The following is a 16,500-nucleotide window of genomic DNA, read 5'->3' as shown; positions in this document are numbered from 1 at the left end:
TGGCTGCATCTAGGGGAACTCGGGTTTAGTGTAACACAGGCAAACGCTGTTTTCGTCATCGGACTTGTCTTGATGAGTACTCGAGTGAGCAGTACCCGAAGTCCAGCTGATGCTGAACCCTGGCTGCATCTAGGGGAACTCGGGTTTAGTGTAACACAGGCAAACGCTGTTTTCGTCATCGGACTTGTCTTGATGAGTACTCGAGTGAGCAGTACCCAAAGTCCAGCTGATGCTGAACCCTGGCTGCACCTATGGGAACTCGGGTTTAGTGTAACACAGGCAAACGCTGTTTTCGTCATCGGACTTGTCTTGATGAGTACTCGAGTGAGCAGTACCCGAAGTCCAGCTGATGCTGAACCTTGGCTGCACCTAGGGGAACTCGGGTTTAGTGAAACACAGGCAAACGCTGTTTTCGTCATCGGACTTGTCTTGATGAGTACTCGAGTGAGCAGTACCCGAAGTCCAGCTGATGCTGAACCCTGGCTGCATCTAGGGGAACTCGGGTTTAGTGTAACACAGGCAAACGCTGTTTTCGTCATCGGACTTGTCTTGATGAGTACTCGAGTGAGCAGTACCCGAAGTCCAGCTGATGCTGAACCCTGGCTGCATCTAGGGGAACTCGGGTTTAGTGTAACACAGGCAAACGCTGTTTTCGTCATCGGACTTGTCTTGATGAGTACTCGAGTGAGCAGTACCCAAAGTCCAGCTGATGCTGAACCCTGGCTGCACCTATGGGAACTCGGGTTTAGTGTAACGCAGGCAAACGCTGTTTTCGTCATCGGACTTGTCTTGATGAGTACTCGAGTGAGCAGTACCCGAAGTCTAGTTGATGCTGAACCCTGGCTGCACCTAGGGGAAAGCAGGTTTAGTGTAACACAGGCAAACGCTGTTTTCGTCATCGGACTTGTCTTGATCAGTACTCGAGTGAGCAATACCCAAAGTCCAGCTGGTGCAGAACCCTGGCTGCACCTAGGGGAACTCGGGTTTAGTGTAACACAGGCAAACGCTGTTTTCGTCATCGGACTTGTCTTGATGACTACTAAGTGAGCAATACCCAAAGTCCAGCTGATGCTGAACCCTGGCTGCACCTAGGGGAACTCGGGTTTAGTGTAACACAGGCAAACGCTGTTTTCGTCATCGGACTTGTCTTGATGAGTACTTGAGTGAGCAGTACCCGAAGTGTAGCTGATGCTGAACTCTGTTTGCACCTAGGGGAACTCGGGTTTAGTGTAACACAGGCAAACGCTGTTTTCGTCATTGGACTTGTCTTAATGAGTATTTGGGTGAGCTGTACCCGAGATAGAGCTGATGCTGAAACCTGGCTGTACCTAGGGGAACTCGGGTTTGGTGTAACATAGGAAAACTCTGTTTGCGTCATCGGACTTGTCTTGACGAGGACTTGGGTGCGCAATAGCCAAGACAGCGTTGTAGCTGAGCCCTGGCGGTATCTAGGGCAACTCTGGTTTCGGTGCATTATAATACTTATAGAAATATTTCATGCAATGTCAAGTTAGGCATAAAACATAATATTAACTGAACAAAAATCCTACCAGAAGTGAATATTAACATCAAGTAGTTAGAACAAATTTATTAATTTGCCATACATAAAACACTTTATTTATGTCTAAAAAAATACGTATGTATATCCATTTGAATATCAAAATTAAGTACAATCGATTTCACTAATAGTAACACAGGGAATAAAGAGAATACTGGAGTTCCAAGCGTCCATAGACTGCGGTAACTATTTACTATCAGACGGGCTGTATGGTTGATTGCCACCAGAAAAGTATTTCTGTTTCAAACGATCTTCATAGAATTCACAACAATCAACAGAAATAGTTTGACAGATTCTATGGTACTACTCAACTCAACCAAGTACCAGTCATAAAGACGAGTCTAAGATATTTCACACGAAACATACTATGAACAGAAAACAGCGTTTATTTATATTGCACCGGTACCACCAGGTCTCAGCTACAGCACTGGCTTGGGTACTGCGCACCCAAGTCCTCATAAAGGCAGGGCCTATAACGGAAACCGGGTTTGTCTATGTTGCACCAAACCTAAGTTCCCCTAGGTACAGCCAGAGTTCTCAGCTTTACCAGTACTCATCAAGACAAGTCCGCTGACAAAAACAGCGTTTACCTATGTTGCACGAAACCCGAGTTCCCCTAGGAATAGCCAGGGTTCAGCATCAGCTCTACCTTGGTTACTGCTGACTCAAGTACTCATCAAGACAAATCCGATGACGAAAACAGCGTTTGCCTATGTTGCACGAAACCCGAGTTCCCCTAGGAATAGCCAGGGTTTAGCATCAGCTCTACCCTGGTTACTGCTCACTCAAGTACTCATCAAAACAAGTCCGATGACGAAAACAGCGCTTGCCTATGTTACTCCAAATCCGCGTTCCCCTAGGAATAGCCAGAGTTCAGCATCAGCTCTACCTTGGTTACTGCTCACACAAGTACTCACCAAGACAAGTCCAGTGAAGAAAACAGCGCTTGCCTATGTTACTCCAAACCCGCGTTCCCCTGGGAAAATCCAGGGTTCAGCATCAGCTCTACCTTGGTTACTGCTCACTCAAGTACTCACCAAGACAAGTCCGGTGAAGAAAACAGCGCTTACCTATGTTACTCCAAACCCGCGTTCCCCTGGGAAAAGCCAGGGTTCAGCATCAGCTCTACCTTGGTTACTGCTCACTCAAGTACTCATCAATACAAGTCCGATGAAGAAAACAGCGTTTGCCTATGTTGCACGAAACCCGAGTTCCCTTAGGAGTAGCCAGGGTTCAGTATCAGCTCTACCTTCGTTACTGCTCACACAAGTACTCATCAAGACAAGTCCGATGACGAAAACAGCGCTTGCCTATGTTACTCCAAACCCGCGTTCCCCTAGGAATAGCCAGGGTTCAGCATCAGCTCTACCTTGGTTACTGCTCACTCAAGTACTCATCAAAACAAGTCCGATGACGAAAACAGCGCTTGCCTATGTTAAACCAAACCCGCGTTCCCCTGGGAAAAGCCAGGGTTCAGCATCAGCTCTATCTTAGGAACTGCTCACCCAATTAACTCATCAAGGCGAGTTGGATGACGAAAACGGCTTGTTTTTATGTTGGCAATTAACGTTTTCAATGTGTAATGTTAATGGTTAATTGTATTGATTTTCGCCCAACACTGTATATTTACATGCATACATACATATTTACATAATTATATTCATACATACATACCTACATACATTCATACATACCTACATACATTCATACGTACGAACGTACATACTGATCTATGGGCGACGATGATCATTTACCATCAGGCGATCCATCACTCTCCCAGTTCATTAAAAATAATTTCTAGCCGTGTTCTACTTTTATCCAACGAAAACATGTTTCGTTGCAAAATTAAAAATGGGGCGCATAGTGCGGAGTGGCAACAGCGCATTTTCCTTCCTGTTCTTACAATAGCTTAGATTCATAATCCTGTCTCTTTTACGCAAGGCTCGACTACGCTTTAACAAAAGGGAAAGCCTTATAAATAGCGCTTAAAATAAGGGTAACCCTTATTAAAGGCTTGCAAGCCGTATCGGATAGCGCTAAGCCAATGCACAGGGCTAGCTTTATTGTTTTGCTTAGTTTTTTGTAAGGGCTAGTCAAATGAATGGGCTTGCAGTTCGAAAGGGAGAGTCTCTCGATTGGGTCGTCCTTACGTTAGGGATTCCCAATGAAAGGCTTGTAGCGCGGAAGGGGTTGTCCGGTCCCTGGTGATAGTAGCAGGTAAGTACTTATAACTGAAATAAAATTTAAATGAATGGAGAATGAATAAAAAAGAAACAATTAAAACCTTCCTAACTTTCCGACCATTGGAATGCAGATTAATAATTTTTTTTTCACTGCCCTGAACGCTATCCAAAAATCTCGTGCAGTTACAGATCTTGCCTTTATTAAGTGATTCGAGTCCTACCTTCCAATGAATAGAATGGCCTAATAAATCTCCAGCTGATCTGCACCCATATCAGTTTATTTTGATCCGAGAACCCGACCGACAAACAAAAAGAAAAATGAATGAAGACGCGGCAAAATTTTAAGTTTCTTTGCCAAATATAGATATATAATCTATTAAGGTACTAGTGCGACGAAACTGCGTCCTGTAACTCAGGGTTTCCTAGCTCAGGTCAGGACACAGGATCGTGATTTTCTGAAATTGTTAATTTATATAATATTTTTTTCTTCAACATATCATGAAAATCGTACATTGATATATATATATAACGCACGTGCTTGCTCTGATTTCAAAGGCTTTCCTCCCCGAGCACTTGTCAAGCGTGTAAACACTAGATAAACACGTTCATTACATAACATTAAGCGAGGCGAGGGTTGAGCGGGTCGCAATTAAAGCTTGACACGCTGCAATAGGTCGCAACTGCAATATGCCTATTTTGAGAGCTTGCATATGTAAATTCTGTAGGGTGGGACATTAATAAGCACTTGTTAGATCTACTTAAATGGTACTGAGTTTTTAGGCACGCACTGTCTTTAGAGCTACTTAAATATTAGATAAGGGTTTAAGATAACTTTAAGCACATACACCGTAAACTACTGTGTCACCGGTTTGTAATTATTTTTTTCGAAGTTTAAATTATATTTACAGTTCCATACCTAAATGTTCCTTATACCTACCTATTGCTATGGAAAAGCACATATACTGAATCATATCATGATCACAATTCAGACCATTTTATTGCACATACATAATTTTTAGGATTAACTAAAAGGCTATTGTTAGAGCTTTACCAACTGACATATTTTAGTGACAAGTAATATTTACGTTGTAACTGCTTATTAAACAGCAAGCAATTAACTAGACGCATGCATTAACATAACGCTTTCACACATAGATATTCATAGTACTCAAATAGTTTTAATTCTTTTGTAAGTAGTTAGAGTGAGCCAGAGTAAATGAGTGGCTGTATTGTATAATGTTTCATTTTATGTGTATTTATATTTTTTAAATAACATTATCTTATTAAATATAAACCCACAACCCACCAATTGAATTCTTAGACGAATTAAGTATATACGTCATGGACCAAGTGATTTAGTCTGGCGCGTAATTCCAATTACTTAATATAAGTGGTTTTACAATTGCTACAGTATTAAATAGTGTCCATTGGTCACACATGGCACAGTGGACACATGGCGCTCAAGTTAATACATAGTGTCGAAAGCCCGCCAGCTGGAAAGACCCCTCTGTACCTTAAATGTATAATGCTGCATATAAACCTGATATAATAGATTTCGCATAGGTACTAAAATAATGATTGATATCAACCTCCATATTTTGTATTCCATTATATGTAATAGGTGTCTTATTTTATGTTCATATGTAAGTCAAATCTGTAATAATATAATATAGGACTAAGCTAGCTCTGATCGTACCACTTCCAAACGTGATGATCTTATCAAATATAGTGCAGAATTAATTTAGGACGGTCAATTTTGTTTCACTAGTAAATGTTTACTAACATTATAGTTGAGTGTCACAAAGTATTATAAATCATATACTTAATTAATATAAATCACCGCCCCCATTCATTATCATGGGCGATTTCCATTTATAGAAATGTGACTAACCAGTCCAGCACAAGCACAACCAGTACAAGCACTAGCACAACCACCAGCACAACAACGACAACAACAACAACTACAACAACTCCAAGTACCACCAGCTCCACGACCACAACTACCACGACGACGACGACGCCGAAGCCGACGACGACGACAGAAGCGCTTCGGCCCTACTTCACGCTGCTTCCGATCATCCCCGTGCCGGCTACTGCGAAGCCTAACAAAGCTGCGGTGAAGAAAGGTAAGAGTCTACCACCACAGTAAGTAAGACTTCCCCACTTCCAACTCCACTTCCACAAGTTCTTCCAACTCTAGAAATGTGATGATAAAGTCGAAACTAGAACGACGACGACAGAAGAAGACAGGGCCCTCTCTACTTTACGCAGCTACCGATTGTCCCGCGCCGTCTACAGACAAGTCTAATCAACCTGCGGTGAAGAAAGGTAATTAAAGAGTTATTCACCAAAATAATTAGAACTAACTATTCTAAGTGTAACTAGCTCTACGAGTATGACGACAACGCCTAAGCTGACGTCAACGACGAAGCACTGCGATTTTTGCATCTACCTACTGCGAAGCCTATCAAAGCAGCGGTGATGAAAGCCTATCACATGAACTACAGCCAGTACCCCAAAAGCTACGGTGAAGAAAGCCTAATCACGATTTTAAGTAGGTATCGTCTTCTAGATGACGCGGAGCGAAAGCGACTAGGTTTTACTTCACGCTTAGTTAGGTCAATCTTTGATTAAATGACCTAAGTTTGCTTTGAGTATGTGTTAGCGCAAGAATGTAATAAGACGTAAACTGAAGTAACAATGCAGTGTTTTAAACGGCGCAATAAAGTGGATAAGCAGCTATTAAATGCCTTCATTTAAATTAACTTCCTAAATAATAAACGCAAGGTTATAAGATATGCAACAATATTTAATAAATACCCAGCGCAAACTAATGAAATACATCAGTCAAACTACCAGGTATCGAGAACTTTCTACAAGTTTAGCTATACAGCACGGATAAGTTACGATTTACGATCAACCAACCCTACTTCAGTAAGTAACAGTAGTCATATAGAACGCCTATTAATTAATGTAAAATTCAGATACCTACCAAGCTAAATGTCATCCACATTAGACACACACAAAGTATTTGCGTCGCTTTAATACGCTATCAACGTGATAGATATATACGTATATTTTTTTCCTTATAGGCAAGCAACCACCGAAGCTAGTGTGCCCGAAGTCAGGGCAATCAGCGTTCGTGCTATTCCCGGTGCCTTGTGAGAACACCGCGCAGTGCCGCAAGAGCAGCGGGGCCGACCACGTGTGCTGCGAATCACGCTGCGTCAAGGGAGTCCCGGCGCCGCGCTCCGAGCCCGTACAGCAGGCTTCGCACCAACGTATGACCCTTACTTTAGTGCATATCCGACCCATTATCCTTCATTGATGAAAGATAATGGGTCGGATATGCACCGGGGTTTCTTTGAAGAAGAGACCCATTTCTTTGTAGACAAACTTCTCGATGGAAATCTCTCATGCAGTCTCACCTATATTATAATACAGGCATGCCTATGAACCTATAAGCAAATCAAAACATCAGACCGTGCAGCGGGTATCAAATTGTAAAGCTACTCCAGTATTAAGTATTTTGCCTACAACTTCGTTAAGTTTAGTACTACGTAAGATGTTTCACTCCCGTCAAACAAAATCATCTATTATCTTAATTAGCTAAAGGTGAAACGAATTCGAAATGCAACATGTACAAATAGGCAGTAAACGAGTAATCACACTCAGCGCTGCACGCACATCCAGTTAGTTAAATCTTATGCAAAACGTTATCTCAGAAACGTAACCGTTGCGCGTACGCATGCCAATGATCCTCATTACCGATTACAGCACTCCTCGGCGTGATACCGCGAGAGTGCCCCTCGCAGCCGCTGGGCGAGCTGCTGTTCGAGGTGCAGTCTTGTAAGACTGACGCTGACTGCTGGCCCAGGGTGTGCTGCCCTGATGGCAAGAGATCCTACTGCCGGACCGCGAAGGCCAGGCTTGACTTAGTGCCCGTGGTCGGCAATCAAATTAATCAACGTGAGTCCCTCTTCAAGATTTAGTCTCATTATTGTTTAATGAATATCGATTCAATACTCATACTCATTTATTTATAATATTGTTACATATTACACGTCAAAATTTATTTACATCATTATTACACGGTGTATTAAAATTAATAATTATATTAGTAGTAATTGGTAGTAATTATAGTTAAAAATGTCAAAATATGCCAATACATTATCAAACGAAATCAAGGAATATTAATATTAAAATGAATTGAATACAGTAATTTAAATAATGTAAAATTCGTTCATATCGTAAAAGGCGTGGATGAGAAGCCATTTTTTTAAAGTACGTGTGAATTGATTTAAAGATTCTATGGAGGTAATATTTTTGGGTTTGTTAAAAATCTTGGGACCTTGTACCTGCATAGTCTTGGGTCAATAAGTAAGGTTTTTACGATGCACCTACCTACACGTATCGTATATATAGTAGGGATGTACCGACTAGTCGCCGACTAGTCGGGAAAGCCGACTATCCGGCCACATTTGTAGTCGGCGATTAGTCGGCGACTAGTCGGCAAAAAGGGCCGATTAGTCGGCACTTCATTAGTGATAGAAAAACAGTACAAAATTAAATTACCATCTGAAAATTATGGTTGTATTATGTAACTATTCGTAATTCCTATTTTTTTTGTCTAAATAACAAATATCTGTATTTATCACAGAAATAAATATCCCACCTAGGATTATCGACTTCATAGGCAGGATCACTACCCACTAAGCCAAGCCGGTTGTCAAAAATGGAAAATACATAAACATTGTCATGAACCTTTGAACTTGCAAAAAATCATGAAAAGCGCGTTCGAAGGACCAAAAATGACATTCAAAATGTGAATTTAGTCGAAAATTAAGTTTTGGCCAACTAGCCGACTAGTCGGCCGACTAATCGGCCACCCAAGCGCCGACTAGTCGGTAGTCGGCCTAGTCGGCCAAATCAATAGTCGGTACATCCCTAATATATAGATATCTAATAGACATACATACATTATGTATGTACTATACCTAATCTCTTACTATATGCCTCCAATCAACCATTAGTAAATTCTGGACTCAAGATAAGGTACTCAGAACACTAAACTTCATACCTTTAAAATGCGTGTAAACTGCATGGTTTCCGGGAGCCATAAGTCTCAAACGGGATCTTTCCTATGTATTTTTCATTGAGGAAGCTGTACATAATAAGTAATAACCACTATTACTTGCATTTCGATATTACTTTCTTTTATCGACCTAAATTATACAATTTATGTAGTTTGAAGACTCACGGTCGTTAGCCTAAACAATAACAAAAAGTGAAGAAGTAGAAATTCGTAACCTCTTTAAACAAGGCCGATGATTGGTGTAACTATTGTTATCCTAAGTCAAGGACACGGTCAATCAGTAATTAATAATAAAGATTAAATCTTAAATTTGGGACCTAAGGTCAAGGTAAGGTATTATTGTATTTTACCTACTTATTCAATTTGGACTCAACTATAGGTACTTATTCGTAACGGGGTTGTCAGGCCAAATAAGTAGGTTTACCTACAAGGTTTCAGCTCTACCTACTGGCTGTCTCTGTTAGTTGTACGTTGTAGCCTCATGACCTAGGTCCGCCATTAAAAATACTGAATCGACATAAGAATCTGCAAAATTACTAAAATTCACGAGGGACGGTTGAGAAATACCCAACTAGGTAAGGATATCTTCGCTATCGCTCGGCAACTACGCCTGTATTCCCATAAGGGGTAGGCAGTGCACGTGAAACTGCTCAAGTTTCAGTGCCATTATAAAATAAAACATGCTAATCTAATTTCCTTATCTATCGCTTGTCCTTAGATATTGTTAAAATATAAGCAGTACCTAAACTTTGGCCTGACTGCACTCCTAATCAAGGCAAACGTCAATTAAAGAATTTAGTTCGAGATAAAATCTGTACCTACTTAAAAATATTAAGTCAAGGGCTAAAAGTAAAAGGTAAACTTACTAAATTACTAAAGGAGTTAAAATTGGGGTCGTGTCGTGAGTGAAGGCTGCCTGCGTTTATTTGCACGTGGATGCCGGATTGTCAGTTTGTTCCGTGTCAACTGTACTAAGAACTTTGTTACGAAAATCCTGTTTACCTAGATTTGGCTGTGGGTCAATATAAAATCCTGAGTCTGTGTGCAGTAATGTATAGCAGCGTCATATAAGTTATGTAATCGTTCGAATAACGAGGGCAGATCAGCTGCACTCGCATGAGATTCCCATTTACCTCATTTCATCTGACGGTGTGAATGAACTCTTACTACGCCTAGTGATAGTAGTGATTGATTCAAAGAAATGTTGGCTTTCATAAAGTTTGCCATAACATTTCCTACAGGAGTTAATAAAACTTAAAAGTTCATATTTTCTACTTAGGTATGCGTAACGAATAGTTCGTTAAACTGACAAATAGGTACATTAGGAAGGTTCAACTTGAATCCCCAAAAAAATGTCAAATTTATTTTCATGCATCCTATTATTTATACAGCTGTCAGAGCGTTCGAGCAGTACCTACAGTGCACGGCGCCTCCCAAGCCGGACCTGTTCCCGAAGCAGTGTCAATCCAGCGTTGACTGCTTCCCTAATCTGTGCTGTGCGGAGGGCGGCAAGAAACACTGTCGGCCACCACAGAGAAGTCTGTTGGCTTTGTTAGCAGGCATGGGCCAGGTATGTATGCCAGATAACAACTTTACCACAGTCAAGCTTATTGGAGCACTACATACGTTTCTAAGCTAGATAAGTAAGCCTAAGTTCCTGAAGCAGTGCCTTGCTTTCCTAACCTGTTGTGTACAGGCCAGCAAAAAACACTGTTGGCCTCCACAAAGGAGTTAGTTTGCTATTTTACTAAATATTAAGCCCTTCTCTAATGTAAACATAAAATAAGTACCATGCTTAACATAAACTCTCTTTTTTTTTTACAGAGATTTGGAACCACCCTAGTGAACCTGCGGCAAGCACAGGCAAATAGAAATAATAATAAAATTTAGATTTTAAGTGACCATACATATTAGTAATTTAATGTTTTGTACTTTTCTATTTAAAATAAAATTGTTGTTTTAAAGTTTATCTTATTTAACCCCTAGCCAAAGTTTAAAAACCGGCCAAGAGCGTGTCGGGCCACGCTGTGTAGGGTTCCGTATTTTTCTCGAAAACTACTAAACCTATCAAGTTCAAAACAATTTTCCTAGAAAGTGTTTATAAAGTCCTACTTTTGCGATTTTTTTCATATTTTTTAAACATATGGTTCAAAAGTTAGAGGGGGGGACACACTTTTTTAGGGTTCCGTAGTCAACTAGGAACCCTTATAGTTTCGCCATGTCTGTCTGTCCGTCCGTCCGTCCGCGGATAATCTCAGTAACCGTTAGCACTAGAAAGCTGAAATTTCGTACCAATATGTATATCAATCACGCCAACAAAGTGCAAAAATAAAAAATGGAAAAAAATGTTTTATTAGGGTACCCCCCCTACATGTAAAGTGGGGGCTGATATTTTTTTTCATTCCAACCCCAACGTGTGATATATTGTTGGATAGGTATTTAAAAATAAATAAGGGTTTACTAAGATCGTTTTTTGATAATATTAATATTTTCGGAAATAATCGCTCCTAAAGGAAAAAAAGTGCGTCCCCCCCCCTCTAACTTTTGAACCATATGTTTAAAAAATTTGAAAAAAATCACAAAAGTAGAACTTTATAAAGACTTTCTAGGAAAATTGTTTTGAACTTGATAGGTTCAGTAGTTTTTGAGAAAAATACGGAAAACTACGGAACCCTACACTGAGCGTGGCCCGACACGCTCTTGGCCGGTTTTTTTTCCTTTAGCAGCGATTATTTCCGAAAATATTAATATTATCAAAAAACGATTTCAGTAAACTTATTGAGGTTTATACCAAAAGCAAGGTTTCTTGCTGGCTGCCTTACTTACAGTAGTCTATGCTATGACATTGACGTGTTCTATTTTTTTCCTACTTAATATTTTTCATTCGACTGTCATGTAAACTAATTTTCTTTAATATTATAAATAATATATTTATTTACGTGGTGCTTTATTATTTCCGTGCAACCTAAACGCCGGACCATTTGCGCTACTCGCCCGTAGCCCGAACAATGGTTACGGGCCCAGGAATAGGTTGCAAAAAGTGATTTATTGACGACGATTGTAAAATTTCTGGTTACTACTAGAAGTGAAACAAAATGAGCACTGTACGTATTGATGCGTTATCCAAGGAGAACTATGACAGTTGGAAGCTGCAAGCAGAAGCCGTTCTCATCAAAAATGACTTGTGGAAATATACGAACGGTAAAGTAACTAAACCCGCCGCGACTGATGCGGAGGGATTAGAAAAGTGGTTAACTGAGGACGCCAAAGCTAAAGCTGATCTAATATTGTGCATTAGTTCATCGGAACTTCGTCACGTCAGAGACTGCAAGTCATCAAGGGAGGTATGGTTGCGATTAGAGTCTATTTACGCCTCTCGCGGGCCCGCTAGGAAGGCCATGTTGTTAAAACGTCTACTGTTGCATAAAATGAATGAGTCTGGGGATGTTCGAGAAGAAATCTGCACATTTTTCGACGCAGTGGATAAGTTGGCCTCAATGGACGTAAAGATCCACGATGATCTTTTATCTATTATGCTATTATATACTTTGCCATCTAGTTTTACAAATTTTCGTTGCGCTATTGAAAGCCGAGACGAATTACCAAAACCTGAGGTTCTCAAAGTAAAGATTTTAGAAGAGTATGAGTCTAGAAAGGTTAATACAGCGGAAAATGATGTTATGTATGTCCGTGAAAAAAAGGAGAACATGGAATAATCGGAAAGTTAATAATACTAAAGGAGAATCAGGGACGTCACGACGTCAAGACCACTCGGGTGGTGACAGGAACGATGGGAACGAAAGAAGAGTTATGACTTGTTACCGTTGTAATCGAATCGGCCATAGAGCCGCGGATTGTCGAGAAATAAACCCAAAACCAAAACAGTACGGTAATGTTGTGGATGAGGGATTAATGTCTTTAAATATTTCAGGTACACAAGAATGCAACATTATTGATAACCTTAAACAACAGTGGGTGCTTGATTCCGGGTGCACGTCCCATCTATGCAACGACGTTCATTTGTTTGGAGGTACACTTAAAGAGTACAATGGTAAATTGAAGTTGGCTACTAACACGAGCGCGGAGGTTCAAGGTAAGGGCTTAGTTAGACTATCGGCATTGACAGAGAGTTCAGCACCATCTATTGAATTTAAAGACACCTTATATGTGCCAGATTTGAGAACTAACTTGATGTCTGTGGCAAAAGTTACGGATAATGGCTATGACGTATACTTTACAATTATGTTGAAGTGGATGAATGTAATAGACAACTTCAGGAAGGAAACACAACTGAAGAATATAGGGACTGTATGGAAGATGAAGAAGATGGAGGTGAAGAATATAAGGACTGTATGTTAGACGACGAAGAAGCTAATGAAGATTACAGAAATTGTATTGAATTTGCAGGCGTAGCTGCGGGGATAACTTTAGACAATGCCCTGCGTAGTGGAGAACGAATAGAATGGGAAGGCGCAATACTTTCTGAAATAAGAAGCCTGGTGCAAAAAGGAACCTGGACTATCGTCAAAAGGCCACCGAATACGAACGTCGTTGGCTGTAAATATGTATTGACCACTAAAGTTAACGTTGATAAGACAAGCAAGAAAAAAGCCAGGCTAGTGGCTCAAGGATTTAGCCAACGTTTTGGAGTCGATTACGATAAAACTTTTGCACCCGTTGCCAGACTAGAAACCGTACGGCTAATGATGGCTCTTGCTGCAGAGATGGACTTAGAGGTTCACCAATTAGATATAAACACTGCATATTTAAACGGCTACCTTGACGAGGAAATTTATATGCGTATTCCTCGCTTATTAAAAGAGTGTTTACTAAAACTGGCATATGACGATAATGAAGATCCTATGGTCGTGAAGAACGCTAAAGAAATGATTAAAAATTTGGAAACAGGTGGCGATACATGTCTTTTAAAGAAATCATTGTATGGATTGAAACAGGCAGGCCGACAATGGAATATCCGATTCGACAAGAAGCTAAAGGACATGGGATTAGTACAAAGTCTCAATGAGCCATGTCTCTATGTGAGAAAGCACGACGGTGAACATTTATTTGTACTAGTTTTCGTCGACGACGTACTAGTTGCATCAGAGTGTGAAGCCCGGATTAAGAGATTTAAGAATGAGTTGAAAAATGAATTTGACCTCAAAGATTATGGACCGGTTAAATATTTTCTGGGAATAGATATAAGGAGAGATCACAATGGCATTATGTTATCACAAGAAGGCTACGTCAAGACTTTATTAGAAAAATTCAATCTATCTGATTGTAATCCTTGCGTAACTCCAAGTGAGTTGTCTATTACTATACCCAGTCGGACAACTAAAAATGAAACAAAAGAAAAATGGCCCTACCGCGAGTTAATAGGGTCACTTATGTATTTATCGGTCGCGACTAGGCCTGATATTACAAATACTGTGATTAAGCTCGCTCAGTTCGTAAATAATCCCGAGTCAAGCCACTGGAAGGCTGCCAAAAGAGTTTTACGATACCTTAAAGGTACAGCCAAATACGGTCTCTTTTACAGTAAGACCGGTAAGTCAATTCAAGCATACTGTGATGCAGATTGGGGAAGTTGCCCAATAGATAGGAAATCTTATTCCGGATACTCTTTCATTTTAGCCGGAGCTAGCATTTCTTGGTCTTCTAAAAAGCAGAGGACAGTGGCGACCTCAAGTTGTGAAGCGGAATATGTTAGTCTCGCGGAGGCCTTAAAAGAAGGTCTGTATCTCCAAAGTTTGCTAAATGAGCTAGATTTGACAAGGTATGCCGATATCTCTCTAAATACCGATAGTCGATCAGCTATGTTTCTTGCCCAAGACCCCGTGTTTCATGGTAGGTGCAAACATATAGATATAAAACACCACTTTATACGGGGGACTTTAAAAGACAACAAAAGTATAGTTCTGGGACATGTACCTACGGAATCAATGCTGGCAGATGTATTGACAAAGCCTCTACCCAGCATAAAGCATAATAAATGTATCGCTGGTCTTGGTATTAGACCCTTTTAATGCAAATGTTTTACATTTGGTTAGAATTATCTTATTTTGTTTTCTGTTTTATATATTATTTTTTAAATGATCTTATTAACTGTATTTAGACAATAAACTTTGCTTTTGAGGAGGTGTATTGAGGTTTATACCAAAAGCAAGGTTTCTTGCTGGCTGCCTTACTTACAGTAGTCTATGCTATGACATTGACGTGTTCTATTTTTTTCCTACTTAATATTTTTCATTTGACTGTCATGTAAACTAATTTTCTTTAATATTATAAATAATATATTTATTTACGTGGTGCTTTATTATTTCCGTGCAACCTAAACGCCGGACCATTTGCGCTACTCGCCCGTAGCCCGAACAAAACTCTTATTCATTTTTAAATACCTATCCAACAATATATCACACGTTGGGGTTGGAATGAAAAAAAAAAATCAGTCCCCACTTTACATGTAGGGGGGGTACCCTAACAAAACATTTTTTCCACTTTTTATTTTACCACTTTGTCGGCATGATTGATATACATATTGGTACCAAATTTCAGCTTTCTAGTGCTAACGGTCACTGAGATTATCCGCGGACAGACGGACATTGACTACGGAACCCTAATAACTTGAGATAATGAGGTACCCAAAAGCAAGTACAAAAAAAATTATGGTCTGCCAATTTAAGCTCAAGGAATGCAATCAAGTTTTGTTAACATAGCATGTCAAAAGATAATGAATTGTTTTGTTTAATTAGAAATTCCTACAAATAATAAGTAATGGAAATTCTGAAGTCTTATTTCTGAAAATATTGTGTCGTTTAAAACACAATTTGGAGGAACTGCATTGCACTCATCATTGTACGGTGTAGTATCAGTTGTAGGGTCTGTATCTGAATAAAACTATAAGATATGGATTTTATAATGTATTATACCTTAACATTATTCAATAGCTCCATTTAGTCCAGCTGAAACAAGAAACACATTTCATTAGATGGATAAAGACAATAAAGACATGGTTCAATTTGATACAAACTGGAGTGAAGTTAGTTACTGAAAAATCTGGAATAAGTTCAACAATCTGAGGTAGTGGGTAGCTAACCATTGTGGTTATTTATTTATAAAAGTCTATGGGGTAATTACCGGAGCCAAATGATATTTAGGTAGAAGGTAGAGCAGGCGTTTAAAAAGAACATAATTATTATCTTATAACCAATGTGAAGTGAGAAATTTACACATACCTTCTTGAAGCCGATGTCGTGAGCGTACTCCCTGAAGCACTGTCTGCAGATGTTCAAGCCGTATTTACGGATAAGTCCATGACGGTTGGAGCAGGCCCGGCTAAAACAAAACATATTTCATTAGCACTTATTTTTCAACACGTGTGCGCTACATGGTGAAGTAGACATAACCAAGTAAGGTTGTTGTTTAAGCATTTTAATACCGTACCATGAGCGGGATCCCTGTCCGTATTTGCGGGGGTGAGAATACCAGATGTTAGCGTGACCCATGATGAACTACTTCAATATTTTTGGCTCAAAAGCGCCGAGAAACGTCTAAAATGGCGTACGCCGTAACCTGAAAGAACGAATGAACAAAGTGACAGATTGAATGAACGGAATGAAGGGTTACACAGACTATATAATGAACGAAATAAATGAATGCTC

The 16,500-nt window shown here is 39.9% G+C and overlaps 2 protein-coding genes across 2 annotated transcripts in view; one reads left to right on the top strand and one right to left on the bottom strand.

The window, feature by feature from the left end:
* Positions 1-10,800, top strand: part of LOC125232973 (mucin-5AC) — a 43,473-nt gene extending 32,673 nt beyond the window's left edge. The window contains exons 3-7 of the mRNA XM_048138832.1: positions 5,620-5,867; positions 6,834-7,022; positions 7,519-7,710; positions 10,228-10,406; positions 10,661-10,800. Of these exons, the coding sequence (XP_047994789.1) occupies positions 5,620-5,867; positions 6,834-7,022; positions 7,519-7,710; positions 10,228-10,406; positions 10,661-10,726 (874 nt within the window). The 3' untranslated portion in view covers positions 10,727-10,800. The remainder of the gene's footprint in view (positions 1-5,619; positions 5,868-6,833; positions 7,023-7,518; positions 7,711-10,227; positions 10,407-10,660) is intronic.
* A 4,944-nt stretch (positions 10,801-15,744) lies between these two features.
* LOC125232387 (40S ribosomal protein S29) lies at positions 15,745-16,443 on the bottom strand. The gene is made up of 3 exons (XM_048138031.1): positions 16,283-16,443; positions 16,075-16,174; positions 15,745-15,801 (listed from the first exon to the last, which is right to left on the bottom strand). Exons 1-3 carry the CDS (start codon positions 16,342-16,344, stop codon positions 15,793-15,795), a joined length of 171 nt encoding a protein of 56 aa, XP_047993988.1. The 5' UTR covers positions 16,345-16,443; the 3' UTR covers positions 15,745-15,792.
* Between the last annotated feature and the right edge of the window lie 57 nt (positions 16,444-16,500).

This window comes from Leguminivora glycinivorella, chromosome 13 (genome assembly GCF_023078275.1).
Source record: "Leguminivora glycinivorella isolate SPB_JAAS2020 chromosome 13, LegGlyc_1.1, whole genome shotgun sequence".
Classification (NCBI taxonomy): Eukaryota; Metazoa; Arthropoda; class Insecta; order Lepidoptera; family Tortricidae; genus Leguminivora; species Leguminivora glycinivorella.
Note: the sequence above shows the minus strand (reverse complement) of the source record. Positions and strands in the feature narration are given on the sequence as shown.